General features: G+C 45.2%; 1 protein-coding gene across 4 annotated transcripts in view; it reads left to right on the forward strand.

Moving 5' to 3' along the window:
- Tnc (tenascin C) overlaps nt 1–14,814 on the forward strand; it is an 82,313-nt gene that overhangs the window by 34,133 nt on the left and 33,366 nt on the right. For 3 of the 4 annotated variants that reach the window (XM_013117110.3, XM_021230123.2, XM_021230124.2), the window contains exons 8-14: nt 290–475; nt 725–814; nt 2,337–2,600; nt 7,769–8,041; nt 8,572–8,844; nt 11,611–11,883; nt 14,159–14,431. In XM_013117110.3, coding sequence (XP_012972564.1) covers nt 290–475; nt 725–814; nt 2,337–2,600; nt 7,769–8,041; nt 8,572–8,844; nt 11,611–11,883; nt 14,159–14,431 — 1,632 coding nt within the window. The remainder of the gene's footprint in view (nt 1–289; nt 476–724; nt 815–2,336; nt 2,601–7,768; nt 8,042–8,571; nt 8,845–11,610; nt 11,884–14,158; nt 14,432–14,814) is intronic. The other variant, XM_040757335.1, reaches the window with a different exon arrangement.

Here is a 14,814-nt window from a genome sequence, read left to right on the forward strand (position 1 = left end):
GAATACACTGATCAACAGAGCAGTTTTCACAATCACAGTCTTATTTGGGGAGCTTTGTATTGTTCTTCAGACACACAAAAAAATGAAAAAAATGTGGCTGATGAAAATGCCACTTATCAATCATTAAGAAAGAAGCCAGGTCTATACACTTTGTTTAAATTCGTGTATCAGCTACCAAGACAGGGTCCGTGGGGGAAAGCTGACATTCCCATCCATTGGCAGGGGCCCCTTGAATCTCCTACCCTCCTGGTGCTTCACACGATGCCAAGTTTCCTGTCTTCCTAAACAGGTCTGGACGCGCCTAGGAATCTTCGCCGTGTCTCCCAGACAGACAACAGCATCACCCTGGAGTGGAGGAATGTCAAAGCTGACGTTGACAGCTACAGAATTAAGTATGCCCCTATCTCAGGAGGTGACCACGCCGAGGTTGATGTTCCAAAGAGCCAACAAGCCACAACCAAAACCACACTCACAGGTGAGCTGTGACCAGAAGGACAGGGGCCTGCTGCCAGGTGTCCCTATTTCTCAAACTGCCAGAGAGAAGGAAACAAGGCCAGCTCCCACCCATTCGTTCCCACCCACTCCTCTCTGTAAATGCTTCATTAGTTTGTGACAGGTGATGGGTGTACACAGATCACACAGGCCGGCGTCCAGTCCGAGGCCACTCTTACAGCCCTCCGAGACCCTGTCCTCTTCTGATCCCCACCTGCACACTCTCTTTCAGGTCTGAGGCCAGGAACTGAATATGGGGTTGGTGTTTCTGCTGTGAAGGGAGACAAGGAGAGTGACCCAGCAACCATCAACGCAGCCACAGGTGAAGTTCACGAGAGTCCCACCTTTGCTGAAGTAGGCTGAGCAGGCAAGATGGTTCTGATGAGATAAGTTTATTTACAAATTAAACGTATGAAGCCAGGGGAGAAAGGGGTCTCTAGTACCATGGAGCCCACGGCAACTACCCTAATACAACTCTCTATAGAGGAAATCGAGTAAAGGAATTTGAAAGAAAACTTGGAATAGGACCTTATAAAATGCCTATATTTTTATTTTGTCAACATAGTCTTTTAAAGTCACCCAGTTTAACTGGTATGCATATGAAGGTTTTCCCTTAGCAACTGAGAAAATACCTCCATCAGGCAAATATTCAAATAGCCACATAGACAGTGCAGCCCCAGGGTTCCTGTCATATCCTGTAGTGCCAGACTTGGATGAGGACCAGCAAGGGCTAAAGGATTAGGGACCATTGTTTCTTTCCTAAAATGTATTTCTGAAGAATCTGTATTTCTCAAAGAAAGCTACCCCCCTGCCTCCCACCAGCTTCCATCGGATCTCTTCTGGAACCTTGAGGATAGGAGAGGCTCCTGGGGGAAGTGTAGATCAGACATGGTTGGGTTTCCTTGGGCTGCAAAATCTAGTGCTGTACAAACACATGCTTTGTCTTTATTTATGTGCATTTATAACATATTCATATTCATATGTATGCACTGTGACTTTGAGACAATTGTAGACTTGTATGAAGTTAGTAAGATATCATTAAGAGACACTCCTGCTTCCTTCCAAGTAATAGATTGCATAGGCTTGTAAAGACATAGACAACAGACTCAGAATCATTGTATTGCATCCTGAGTACCCATATTGGACTATCCTGCAATGTCCACTTCCCTCTTGCCATTTCTGTATAACCCTCAAATTCTAATAGCATCCTTCATCATAGCTGCAATTTCACCATTTCAGTTACTAAATAAGTAGAATGAGGCTGAAGAGATGACTCAGTCATTAAAGGATAGGCTAATAAACAAAAATATAAATGGGATGTATCCATCCACTTGGACTAAAGCAACAAAATGACTTAGAAGAAAAAGATCTCTTTCTCACAGTCTTGACTGAGAAATAAGGTTAAAAGGGTCTGTTTTTGCTGTGTCTTTAGGTGACAGAGGGATTGGGGTCTTTCTGGGGTCTCTGTGGTTAGGCCACTGAACATAACCATGGTGCCTGACAATAATCCTCCCATCTTATTAGCATCCTTTTGGACATTAGGTTTCACTATATTAGTTTTAAGAGGACACACTCTACAGTCCAAAGCAAAATAGATGTCATATTTTGAAACTAGCTTTTGTCCTTTAGCATTCTTGGGACCAATAGTCTGTCTCTTCGAAGTGCTTTGTTAAGTAGCATTTCATAGTTTGGATAAATCACTACATTTTAATTTCCTCCCAAATTCCAAAAGGTAGTACGTCAAGATACCTGTCTATCAAAGGTCAGTCAGGCCACTGTCCTGCAGGTACACAACCCCTTTTGTCTTGCAGTCTAAAGCAGATAACTCTTGATTCTCTCTCCAGAAATTGATGCACCCAGGGACTTTCAGGTATCCGAAACCACACAGGACAGTCTGACTCTATTCTGGAAGACACCACTGGCCAAGTTTGATCGATACCGCCTCAACTACAGCCTCCCCACAGGCCAGTCAATAGAGGTCCAGTTGCCAAAGGATGCTACCTCCCATGTCCTGACAGATCTGGAGCCAGGGAAAGAATATGCTGTCCTCCTCACTGCTGAGAAGGGCAGGCACAAGAGCAAGCCTGCGCGTGTGAAGACATCCACGGGTAGGTCACCCTGGGCTCCCCCAAACCCTCTGCTGACTCTGGGTGGCAGAGCTTTGCATCAGTCAGCTAGTCTGGAATGTGATGCCCTGGGGAGGAACATGTTCCTTTGCCTCCCCATGAAGTACTCTCTGCCACAAAGAAATGGCAGCTTCCTTGTCTTTCTCAAAGATTGACTTTTCTTCCTGTCAGTCAACTAAACTGAGTTTCTTCACCCAGACAAGCTTCCTGTTAAGCCTTTCTAACTGGGAGAATGTGAAGCATCAGGAGCTGTGTTTGCCTTGCTCTTAGTCTTCTTAGGTCTTCTTAGGATGGTGTGCTCCATGGAGCCCTTTAAGCGCCTTAGTTCTCTTCTTTAATATAATGACAGCTTAACTTTTCATTACGTTAAAGATGCCTGGATGTCGGGAGTCATTGTTTGGACATCTTCCTTGGAGTGCTTTTATTACAGGTTTCTTGTTTTCCTCAGGGTGGCCCAGGAGAGTAACACTTGTTCCCCAAGCCTGCCTCAGCACCTTCTCATTCCCCCTTTATTTTCAGTCATGAAGAGGCTTCTGGATCTCCTGGGCTGATCTGAAGTTCCCTCCAGCCATGTTAACCTGCTCACCAACCTTCCTTCCTGTTACATTTCTTCAGGAACTGAGCTGAAGAGAGAATTTTGGGGGAAAGTTTTCTTCCTATATGAAAATTGACACATTCAATTTTAGTCATTAAGTTTTCAGGTTTGTTTAAAGTTTGGCAAGGGATAGTCTTAGCTTCAATTTCCATTAGCAAGCATGTATTAAGCAACCACTGCATGCATTACACTGTGCAGGCATTAGAGGGAAAATGTGTCACATGATCAGCATGGCCTGGTTGACCCCCACACTGCTTCTCAGAGTCTTTGAACAAAACTAGAAGCTGAGACTATCAGAGAACACAATGGAAGAAAGAGATCAGGAGGGCTCGGGAGACATTGGTGCTGGTCACATAGTGCAGATGTCGCCAGCTGGGCCTCAGTAATCTGAAGAGAGGAACCACAATGGGGCGATTTAGAAACGTCTTGCAGGACCTGTGCTACTTATTAATATCTTCAACAAAATACAGCAGAATTCTCAAATGTCAGTCCCTCCATTAAGTGAATCTGCTGCCAGAAAGTACAAGAGAGGCCGTAATAATTTCAGATTGTTGAGGATCCCGGCTGCTTCTGTCTTACTGCTCCACCATTTTTAGGCCTTGGCTCCCATTCTCAAAGTGATGTAAATGGCTATCTCAATACCTCCATCCCATCCATGTTCTAAGCAGTAGAATGGAGGCAGAGGCAAAGAATGGCAGATAACCATGGATGTCTGGAGAGATTTCATCAGGCCTTTCTCTCTACAAGCCGTTGGCTATTCTTAACTCTAAGGAACAATGAGAATACAGTCTCCTATCAGAATATCTACTGAAAATCAGTTATTTTTAAGGAAAACAGAGAAATTTGTGAGACCAAGGAGCAGTCTCTGGCCCTGTGAAGTGAGTGCAGTGGTCTGAACCAGAAATATTAAAAAGAAGTAAATTCTCTCCTCCTTCCTCCCTCCCCCTCTTTTCTATTCTATCCTCTTTCCCAGAGTCATTATTTCAACCCCAGAAGGAGGGAACTCCAGCCCTGCATCTCTAGAGTCAAGGGCAGATGCTGAAAGACACCATTTCTCATCTGTGGATGTTGCGGGAAAGTAGAGAATCAGTGGCCCTCGTGTGTTTCCTCCAAGGAATCCCCATGCTCCAGACACAGAAATGCCCCAAATACAGCCTTTTTCCATGATATGGTACCATATCGAAAATATGGTTAATATTTCTACACATCCTACATCCTGCAAGGCTAGAGAAACAAAAATCACACATAACCTTTACATGGGCTGGGTGGCCCTTCAGAGTCTGGCCTCTCTGGTCTAACTTCCACTATTTGCATCCTTGGCCATCATGTGACAATCACCCTGCAAGGTCACTGAGCCTGCCTCCACCACCAAGCCTTTGAACCTTCAGTTATACTCCTCTCCCGGTTTTCCACATGCCATTTCCTCTAATCTCATGGATCTCACATGTTATTCGAAACAAAGTCGTCCTCTGCACGATCTGGGAAAGCACCCTGACCCACCTCTGCTGCTGCCCCAAGGTTCCTTGGACACCTTGAGAGCAAGCAGTAACCACCTCATTGTCCCTGTCCTCCCACCCAAAACCACAATGCAGGGACAGTCTCCTCTGTCTACTGCTGCCTGCAGTACCTGGAACACATTCAAAGCCAGGGTAAGAGTCACAAACATCTGCGGAGATTCCGCTGCCCTGGGGCCAGCCTCACCACATTTTGTTTTTTCCTTGTGTCCTTCTCTGCTTTAGTAGATGTTTAACCCCTTCAGGACAAAGGGGCAGGGTGGTTATTTCCCTGGAATTCTTTAAGTCACTCAACTATGGACGTCACAAAGACAGAGGATGAGAGAGGGAAGAGACACAAAGAGATAAAAGGGAGGTGGAGTAAGGAGAAAGACATGCTCCCTTTCAGCACAGAAGAAAACTGGTGTGTGCTAGCCATATTCTCTTCTCCCAACTCTCTATCTTCTCTCCTTTAAATTTCCTCTTCCTTTTCTTCTTTTGCATTCTCATTAACTAAACTCCACCTAAAGCCAAGGCTATGAATTCATTGTGAGATGTAAGAGACATTAAAAAAAAGGATGATAGACAGAGCTGAGGACCATGAAGCATATTTCCAGAACAACCTAGGACTAAGTAGTGACACCTCAGTGACTCACATGAATTTGGGAGACAGAAACCTGAAATCTTGTTCCTAGCCACAGCTTCAGGTATTAGAGAACATTTTGCTTTGATATTCCATTATCTATGGAACAAAATGAAGTGTATTCAAATATTTACCCTATCAGTGCATGCTGATTGCATGCACACGAGACAGGATAGGGGTGCATTCAGGATAGGACACTAAAGAAAGTGCGATGCGGTGAGAAAGATATACCAAAACCACAGGATGCGGTTCTACTGCTGCAGAGAGAGGGAGGAGGGTGGAAACAGGTCCCCATCACCCACCTGTCAAAGGGGACAAAGAGCTCAGAGTAGTCTCAGAAGAGGTGCTACTGAGCTGAGTCCTCACGGAGCAAAAGGAGACGACAATGAGGATGGTACAGTCTCACTTCCAGGAGGTTAAACAGCATCTGTGAGACTCGGAGTCACGAGACTCTCTGTAGTCACAAAACAAGCTTAGCCCTACTGTGTGCCCATGTGGAAGAACAGTGGGGCCTACCGCTTAGGGCCACATGGGAACAGCTGCAGAGTGTGGGTGTTCGGGGGTTTAGCTTCATTCTTTGGTTACTGAGAATCACCAGGAAGTTCAAATCAGTTAAGACTTTGTATTTCTACTATGGTAACCCTAGAAAGTGAGTTTGGAACCTAGTTGTGGTCTTCAGACTTGCATTTAGCTTTCCCTTTGCTGTGGGAGAATCGCTCTCTCTAACACACACACACAAAGAGCTACCAGGCCGCCAGCCAGTGGTGACCACCATCATATACAGTAGTGGGAATCTGAAGGGTTGAAGACATGGCCAGAAATTCCTCACTGCAGCTGCTCAGTCCACCATGAGCACAGATGACACAAGATTGGAAATTCTGATTTTTCTAGCCCCACTGACATTGCTCAGAGGGTAGATTCCAAAGCACAGCTGTGAGAGAATGACAATAGCCTTTTCATCATGGGATGCCAGGAAAGCTGGGGTACAAGAAGGCAATGGGAACCCTTGGCTGATGCTGCAGTAAGCCCACAAGCACATCATTCATACTGAAAATGAAGAGTCAGCATTTACATACAGCTTTCCGGTCCCAACAGTCACTGTTGCATCTTTATTCAGAGCACACACACACACACACAACCCTGTCACACCCACACACAACTGTCATTCCTCTGTCATTCATCTATGTTCATTAGTGGAAGCTTCAGTTTTTACTGGTTTGAGCAAGTGTTTGGGGGCCAGGTCGGGGGTGGTCTGCCGGCAGCATCCATTGTAGATGTGACCACACACCCCTCACATGTAACAAATCACAGGCCTCTACTGATACACCTATGAAAAGGGGGAAAGTGGCAGCATGGACAAACCATGTGGAAGCCGAGGACAGCAACTATTGCTGTTACAGATGTAATGTACAGTGTCAGAGTCATGAAGCTGGAGCATCTGTGACACAGACAAAAGCTGAAGTCCAGAGACGAAATGAGTCAGAAAAGCTGAATGAAATATATTGTAGAAAAGCAGTAGGCATTTCCTGCTGACTGAATGGCCTATGTCAGGTCCTAGGCTAGTTTTCTCAATGAAAAAGGCTATTTTCCTGGTCATGTGGGAATCATTTGATATCAGCAGCCATGTAAACAGGAAAAATGATTTGTTTTTTCAAAAGAGCAGAGGGAGTCCTACCCTCCGTATCCAGGATCCATCTCCAGAGAGATCTTTGTCTGTAGGTCATTCAAACTCAGTGCAAGCAAATGACCCCCTTAAGGCAGATTCAGACAAGGGAGACTGCTGCATTTCTGTGTCCTGGAGACAAAGGTGATGCATCCAGTTACAACAGAGTCTAATAAATTGCTTCTCCCAGGTCCCAGCCAACAAGAAACGACATTTCAAAAGCATGTCAGCTGTCTCCGTTCAGCCTTAGCAGTAGTATTCACTTATTTCTGCTCTTGACTGGAGTGGTTTGTAAAATCTTATCTGAATCCCGGAAACTGAAAAGTCCAAACTAATCTGCAGCAGTCCTTTCACGAGAGGTCAAGGCAGCACAAAGAGAAACTGAGGCACATCTAAGGGGATGCAAATACAGAGCACTGGACAACGACCCAAGACCAGCTGAGACTAACTCATTGAAATGAAAACACTTTGCCAACTGGAAACTACGGTGGGGAGTCTAACTAACACCCATCTAGAGTTTTCTAGGACATTTGTCGATAGGAAATGTATTTCCAAAGTAAAACTCAACTGTGTACAGAGGGAAAAGCAGCACTGCGCTAACCTATTTATTGCATTTTGTGGGTACAGCGTCACTGGAAATACAGTGACACCAGCTCGGCACAGACTCTGTCGCCTTTGGCCAGCGAATGTGTTGGATTCTTCAAAGGCAAGCATTTGAGGGATAGTATAATTGACCTTGTCTCTGTCATTGTTCAGAACAAGCGCCTTCCCTGGAAAATCTCACCGTGACTGAGGCAGGCTGGGACGGCCTCAGACTCAACTGGACCGCAGATGACCTGGCCTATGAGTACTTTGTCATTCAGGTGCAGGAAGCCAACAAGGTGGAGGCTGCCCACAACTTCACAGTTCTCGGCAACCTCCGGGCTGCAGACATCCCGGGTCTCAAGGCTGCCACTCCCTACAGAGTCTCCATCTATGGGGTAGCCCAGGGCTCTAGAACACCAGTGCTCTCTGCTGAAGCCTACACAGGTACTTTCTAAGTTCATACCTAAAGCTTGTTTTTCCCAACAGGAAACTGACCAAGGATAATCACACACCATGAACTTTGGAATGCCTTGTCAGTCACAAGTTAATCTGCCGTGGGATGTGATATTGGGTAGCCAGGTCAGCCAGTGACACAGTTCCAAGGCCACCTTACTATTTCATAGAATATTTCATAGAAGTAGAACTTTGCTGCTGTGTGAAGACCTTCATCTGGGACAGTCCACATAGAACAAGCATGGTGACCCTGCATTAGGGATTATTAAGTGCTATAGACAAATGGAGATTGCCCACAGAATTGACTCCTGAATTCCCTGAAATTTAGGACAATTCCTACATAAGCTAAGACAACAAATACTTCCCTCCATTCCTCTTCTGCCCTTCCCAAAGCATAGAAAGTTGCATGGTGCATGTTTGTCTAAAGAAAGTCATGTTTTCAGGGGATACAAAGCCGGTTTGTGTTCAGGATTTCCTGGATCTTACAATGCAGCTTAAACTCATTCTTTGTCCTTCTCTAGGGAAAACTCCTGATTTGGGAGAGGTCTCTGTCACTGAGGTGGGCTGGGATGCCCTCAAACTCAACTGGACTGCTCCAGAAGGGGCCTATGAGAACTTTTTCATTCAGGTGCTAGAGGCTGACACGACCCAGATTGTCCAGAACCTCACAGTCCCTGGAGGACTGAGGTCAGTGGACCTGCCTGGGCTCAGAGCAGGCACTCGTTATCACGTCACCATCCGAGGGGTCACTCGGGACTTCAGCACAGTCCCTCTCTCTGTTGAAGTCTTGACAGGTATTCCAGACTCATTTGCTCCTTTTCTCCAACCTTTGTCTCTGCTCGAGAGGAGTCAAGTCTGTAAACAGGGCCTGTCCCCTTCCACGTTGGGGAAGTACCAGTGAATCACCCCTGCCTCTTTCCAAGGGCCTTATCCATTATTTGGCCTGGTCCTGCACTAACCCTAGTAGCCAATTTCCTGGAAAAGTCCACCTACTCCTCTTTGTCAAAATTGATAGGTGACTTTTCTTGCAAAGTTTCATTATAATGGCTTCTTAGGAAGCTGGAAAGCACAATTTGTAAGTGAAAACTGAAATATATCTGAGCTCATTTAAAGAATACTCCAGATCTCCCATAGACCTTATTTGTGTGTCAGGAATGGAAGCTTTGAGCAATTCTAGAAACTGCCTTTCAGTCCCAAAGGCTGGAAGAAAAATGTGGCTTTAATGCCAACAATTGGAGTATGCTCAATACTGCAGTAAACCACACATCTGTAGTCAACACCTACCAAACCACTCAGCCCTATTTCAAACTCCATTTCACCTGAACCCCAGGGTGGAGGTCCCTTTTTAGTAACGTCATCCCTCTGTGTCCTCACACAGAGGAGGTTCCATCCGGGAACCTTCACAATGGCAGCTTAGCTCAGATTCTCTCAGACTGGACTGAGGCACAACAGACAGGAGTTATGAACAGTTAGTTTATCACTTGGATCCAGGAAGCTGGCCCAGCAAAATGAGCTCATCACCTCACCATTCCTAGTAGCCTATACTCCACAGAAATCCTAGGCCTCGGGGCTAATGGTCCCTTCACAGTCACCCTGCATGGCAAAATCAGGGACCTCCACACTAAACTTGTTGTAGAGGTCATCACAGGGCCATGGCCCTTCTGGACCAGAGATGTGATATATGCCAGTCTGTCCTTAGATTAGAAAAATTTCCTCATAGGTTGGAAATCTTATCTGAATATGATTGGCAGGTGACACGATCTATGGCTTAGAAGGTCTGGGCTAAAATTCCATATTACAGTTGGAATATTATTTCTGGATGCATTGCTTTGAATCCCTTCTTTGCTCATCTTCAAATGAAAATTAATTCCCCTACTTTTGAACCCGGCAGTGAGAAATAGGTAAACTAAGACCTGAAAGCACTTGAAAAAGTGTCCATCTTGCAGCCAGTGTTGAACAGTGAACAACTAAGCTTATAGTTATGTTGTTCAGAATCCCCTAGAGGAATTGAACTTATAGAAGGAGTGTATGTGTGTGTGTGTGTTTTATTAGAACAGCGTACAGACTGTAATTCAGCAGTGACTGTCTATCAACAGAAGGTCCAAGAATATAGTCATGGTTCACATAAGGCTGAAAGTCTCAGCTGGCCTTTAGTATACACTGGAATCCTGAAGAAGCAAGCTATAATGCCAGTGACTTGCCAGTGAGCGTGAGAGCAAGCAGGCAGAGGTAGCCTCCTTCCTCCATGTGTTTTATACAGGCTGCCAGCAGAAGGGGTGACCCACATGAAAGCTGGTTCCTTCGAGGCCAAAAGATCAGGGTTAAAATTGGCTCTTCCAAATTCAAATGATTTAATTACGAAAAAAATTCCCTCACAGGTGTACCTAGCTGCTTGGGTTTTAGTTAAACACAGATGTGTACAACTAAACCAATACCCAATTCATAGTTGGACCTCTTCAGAGCTGGGAAATGATCAGCCATCTTGTGCAGAAATTATCCAAGACTCTTTCTATGAAAGACCTTTGGGGCAAGAAATTTTCCAAGGAAAGGCATTGCATTTAAGTTCAATGCTTTTCATTTAAGCTGAAGCAAAGCAATTCATAGCAATTTGTCCCTTGAAAATATGTTATTCCATCTCTCACAGAAAGCTATGTGGTATTATTCATAAAGGGTCCAGAAATAGATTCCTAGGGGGCTGTAATGAATGGTCAAATGTGTGGTGATAAAAGTTTTGGTGCTGGCCCCTCTCCATGTGCCTAGTATTTTGATAATGCCACCAAATCACCCAATTCAAACCATCAGTTATCCTGCCCCACACACACAGTAAATTTGGCCATTGCTATGATATACACACATGACAGATATAAGGAGGATGATAACAATCATTTACCTAAGCCGGCCAGATTATCATTGTCTCTTATTTCCTGTGTTGAGCTAAAGTACAGGGCCTCTGGGATGTACAATCTGGGTGGGGATGCTGATGATCTGCATTTGTAGTCTGCAAGCCTTGGTCTGAAGCTGCACAGACCCTTCCCAGTGAAGTCTTCCATGCCCCAGATAAACATGATACAAAGATATTTGATGAATATCAAGTCACTATCACAGAAGTGAGATGATACTGTCATTTCTATTTAAAACTGAAAGCTCAGAGAGAAAGCAAGATGCCCGAGATGACACAGCTTGCTAATATCTGTGTTATAATTCTATCCCAGGTCTCTGGACCACCAGACCCTCTGCTTTTAACTATCCCTACTTTCTTACCCTCCCCAGGCCCACCTTTTCCCTATTGCCTTTAGCCACTGGCTGTGTATTCCTGGGGACTTCCATGTGTCTGTCTTTCTCCGGGACATGATGCAAATTTTCCCTTCCTGTTTTCAACTCTTCCACATAACTGTAACCAGAATAGCAAAATCTGAGTACAAAAATACCCAGAAAGTTATCAAAGCCAAGAGAAAACCTTTTTTCTCTTCCCTTTTGCTTTCCTGGAGTTGGGTTGTTGTGGGGCATTGGCTTTCTTGCTCGGTTTGCAACACTGACAGAAACCTCTCTGCCTTCTTCAGACGAGTTCCCTCATCTGGGAGGCTTATCGGTGACTGAGGTCAGCTGGGATGGCCTCACACTCAACTGGACCGCAGACGATCTGGCCTACGAGCACTTTGTCATTCAGGTGCAGGAGGCCAACAATGTGGAGGCTGCTCAGAATCTCACAGTGCTCGGTAGCATCAGGGCAATGGAAATCCCAGGCCTCAAGGCTGCCACTCCTTATAGAGTCTCCATCTATGGGGTGATCCAGGGCTATAGAACACCGATGCTCTCTGCTGACACCTACACAGGTATCTTTTCCTATGCCCATGCTCAGGATTCTTGGTTCCCTGTGCTCTTCTTCTCTCTCTCTCTCTCTCTCTCTCTCTCTCTCTCTCTCTCTCTCTCTCTCTCTCTCTCTCTCTCTCTCTCTCTCTCTCTCTCTCTTTCTCCTGAGATATGGCAAGAAAATTAGCATTTCTCCATGGCTGAGTCCTTTCCACGCATGCTGCATGCTCAGAGCTCTCTCTCTCTCTCTGTGAGTTGTACCTTCATCCCAATGCCTTGGCCACAGCAATGATGAGCTGAGTAAGATACTGTCCCTTCTAGCCTCCAACACCCACACTCATGATTTACCTGGTCAGTCCTACAATGACCTTTATACATCTCTGCATAAAGGTCTTTGGGAAAATGTCCCGTTGATCTTTACTCCGATCGTTAAGCCTGACAAAGAAAAGGTCCAAACTCTCACATGTGAATTTTGACAGAGTACAGACAATTTATTTTAGACTTTTTCTATTTCAAAATTCCTCTGGAGTCTGGTCCTACAGTGCCTATACTTAACCAATGATTCTTTTAAACTATGTGAGCAGAACAAAAGAACTGAATTACCCTCCTGTAGACAAATCCCTCAGATGCAGTCGTTGTTTGAACACCAGGTTACTAAATAGCTGACCAAAGGAAGGAAGCATCATAGAGTTATGATTGGAGAATATACCACAAGAGAGCGTCTTTCAACAGAAGGACACGCAGTAGCCCTCAGAGAAGGAGTCTCCAATGCTATAAATGTAGCAGTGCTGATTTCCCCCTTGCACTCTGTAAATCAAGAGTTGTTCCTTGAAGCACTGGTCCTCAAGTGACAAGTTCCCAGTCCCAACACCAGTGGTGCATTCTGGCTTACTCATCACACCATTCCAGTTATAAAGCAAATTCAATGGTCCCTGGGAGTTGGTCCAAGTGGCCAGCCCTCCCTAATCCTGTTTTCTGTGGCTTGTCTTATGGTGTGCCCTGATGAGTTGTTTTCCAGGAGACTGCCTCCCCTTTTTATATAGTCACTGTGACTAAATTCTGACAGCAAACCTTCAGGTCTTTGTTGATTCAAAAGTACAGCTCTGTGATTTTGCCTCAGTCACTATGAGCCCTGTCACTGATACATATCCTAAACACAGGGAACCTCTGTGTGGACAGTGACCTCAGAATGCCCAGAGGTGGCAGTTGAGGCTTTCCTGGATGTTCCTCTGGACGCTTGTCTGGCATCCACAAACCACTCCTTCCCAGAAGGCAGAGCAATCACCCACCACTTCTGATCTTTCCTGCAGATCTTGTGGTTTGGATGCCATCTGTATTCAGTTTCATGGTAGCAACATTCTTCTCTCTGATGAGTTAGTCCATGGAGGGGAAGGGCTGTAACTCATCCGTGTCTCTGAGATTAGGAGTCTTACTCCTTACTGCACAGATTGTACTAGCTTCACCAACACCTCCCATGCACACCCTGTGCGTGCTATATTGCTGCCTCTCAGAAAAGCAAAAACACTGGTGGGAAACCTCTTAGGCAAGGTATTATTTCTTGGCTAAAATGGCTGTCTAAACTGCTTGGCTCAGCTGTCTTGGCTGACAAAGAAGGACTAGCCTTCTTGGCCCACAGAGACACAAGAAAGAGAGAACATGTTATTTTAACAGATGATGAGAACAGCTGGCTGTCCCTTATCTAAAGTATGAAAAATTATCAAGAGTTATCCTGAGAGATGGGTGTATCCTTTCAAGTGACAAAACCAGAAGCCTTAAGGTCCCACCCAGAAGGACCATGGTATCAGAATTACTTAGCACCCATTTAGATAGATGGGCACTCTATCAAAGCAAAGGATGGCTAAATCAGGAATCCAAGGAATCTCAGTCCCTGAGCATAGCTCAAGAGCCTAGAAGCTGTCAGCCCTCATATCTTTTGACTGATGGCCAATGAACCCAAGGCAGGACTCTTGGAGACGGATCCAGCCAAGATGAAGTCATTTCCACTGAGCCCTGTCAGTCCATTTCCTGTCCTGAAGTGTCTTGCCAGGCCTGATCATGAGTGGCAAATGCAAAGCAGAAAAATCTAACAGCCTCACCTTTCTTTGTTCATTTTTCTCTTAATGAGACCCTTTTCTCTTTCATTGGCACTGACTTACTGGTAGCATTGCTTTGTCTCGCTGTAACCCTGAATTGTCAGAGCTTTCTCCCCAGGCATGGTTCTATTAACCACCTACACCACAAAACCCAGTCAAACAACTAATCAAACTGTTTCTTCTCTCCTACCCTCTCGTTTTTCAGCCAAAGAACCTGAAATTGGAAACTTAAATGTTTCTGACATAACTCCTGAGAGCTTCAATCTCTCCTGGACAGCAACCGATGGGATCTTCGACATGTTTACTATTGAAATTATTGATTCCAATAGGTTGCTGCAGGCATCAGAGCATAACGTGTCTGGTGCTGAACGAACTGCCCACATCTCAGGGCTTCCCCCTAGTACTGATTTCATTGTCTACCTCTCTGGAATTGCTCCCAGCATCCGGACCAAAACCATCAGTGCCACAGCCACCACAGGTACTTGAGCATTCTCTGCTTTCTGACGTTCTCTCCACAGTCTTTGTCAACAGGATGGAGCCACTGAATTTCATTGGCCACTGGGGTACAAGCCATGGAACACTGGCTGCTTTCCTAAGTTACTGGGATGTGCCGTTGCCTAACAAGCCTTTCTTCCAACAGCCACCTAGATGGTACATTTGCCTGAATCCATGTGTCTGTTTTATCATGAGCAGATCATTAAAAGTATCACATGACACTTTATCCAAGTCCCTATACAGCGTTTGGAGGAAGGAACTCTCCCCTTTGGTAACTTCAAAACCGTGATGAGGATTGTCCTGGGCTTGCATAGATTCTCTTCCAGTCAAATTTATAACTTTTGTTATCCTAACTTCTTTGTCTCC

The sequence above is a fragment of the Mesocricetus auratus genome, unplaced genomic scaffold (genome assembly GCF_017639785.1).
Source record: "Mesocricetus auratus isolate SY011 unplaced genomic scaffold, BCM_Maur_2.0 Super-Scaffold_100014, whole genome shotgun sequence".
Lineage (NCBI taxonomy): Eukaryota > Metazoa > Chordata > Mammalia > Rodentia > Cricetidae > Mesocricetus > Mesocricetus auratus.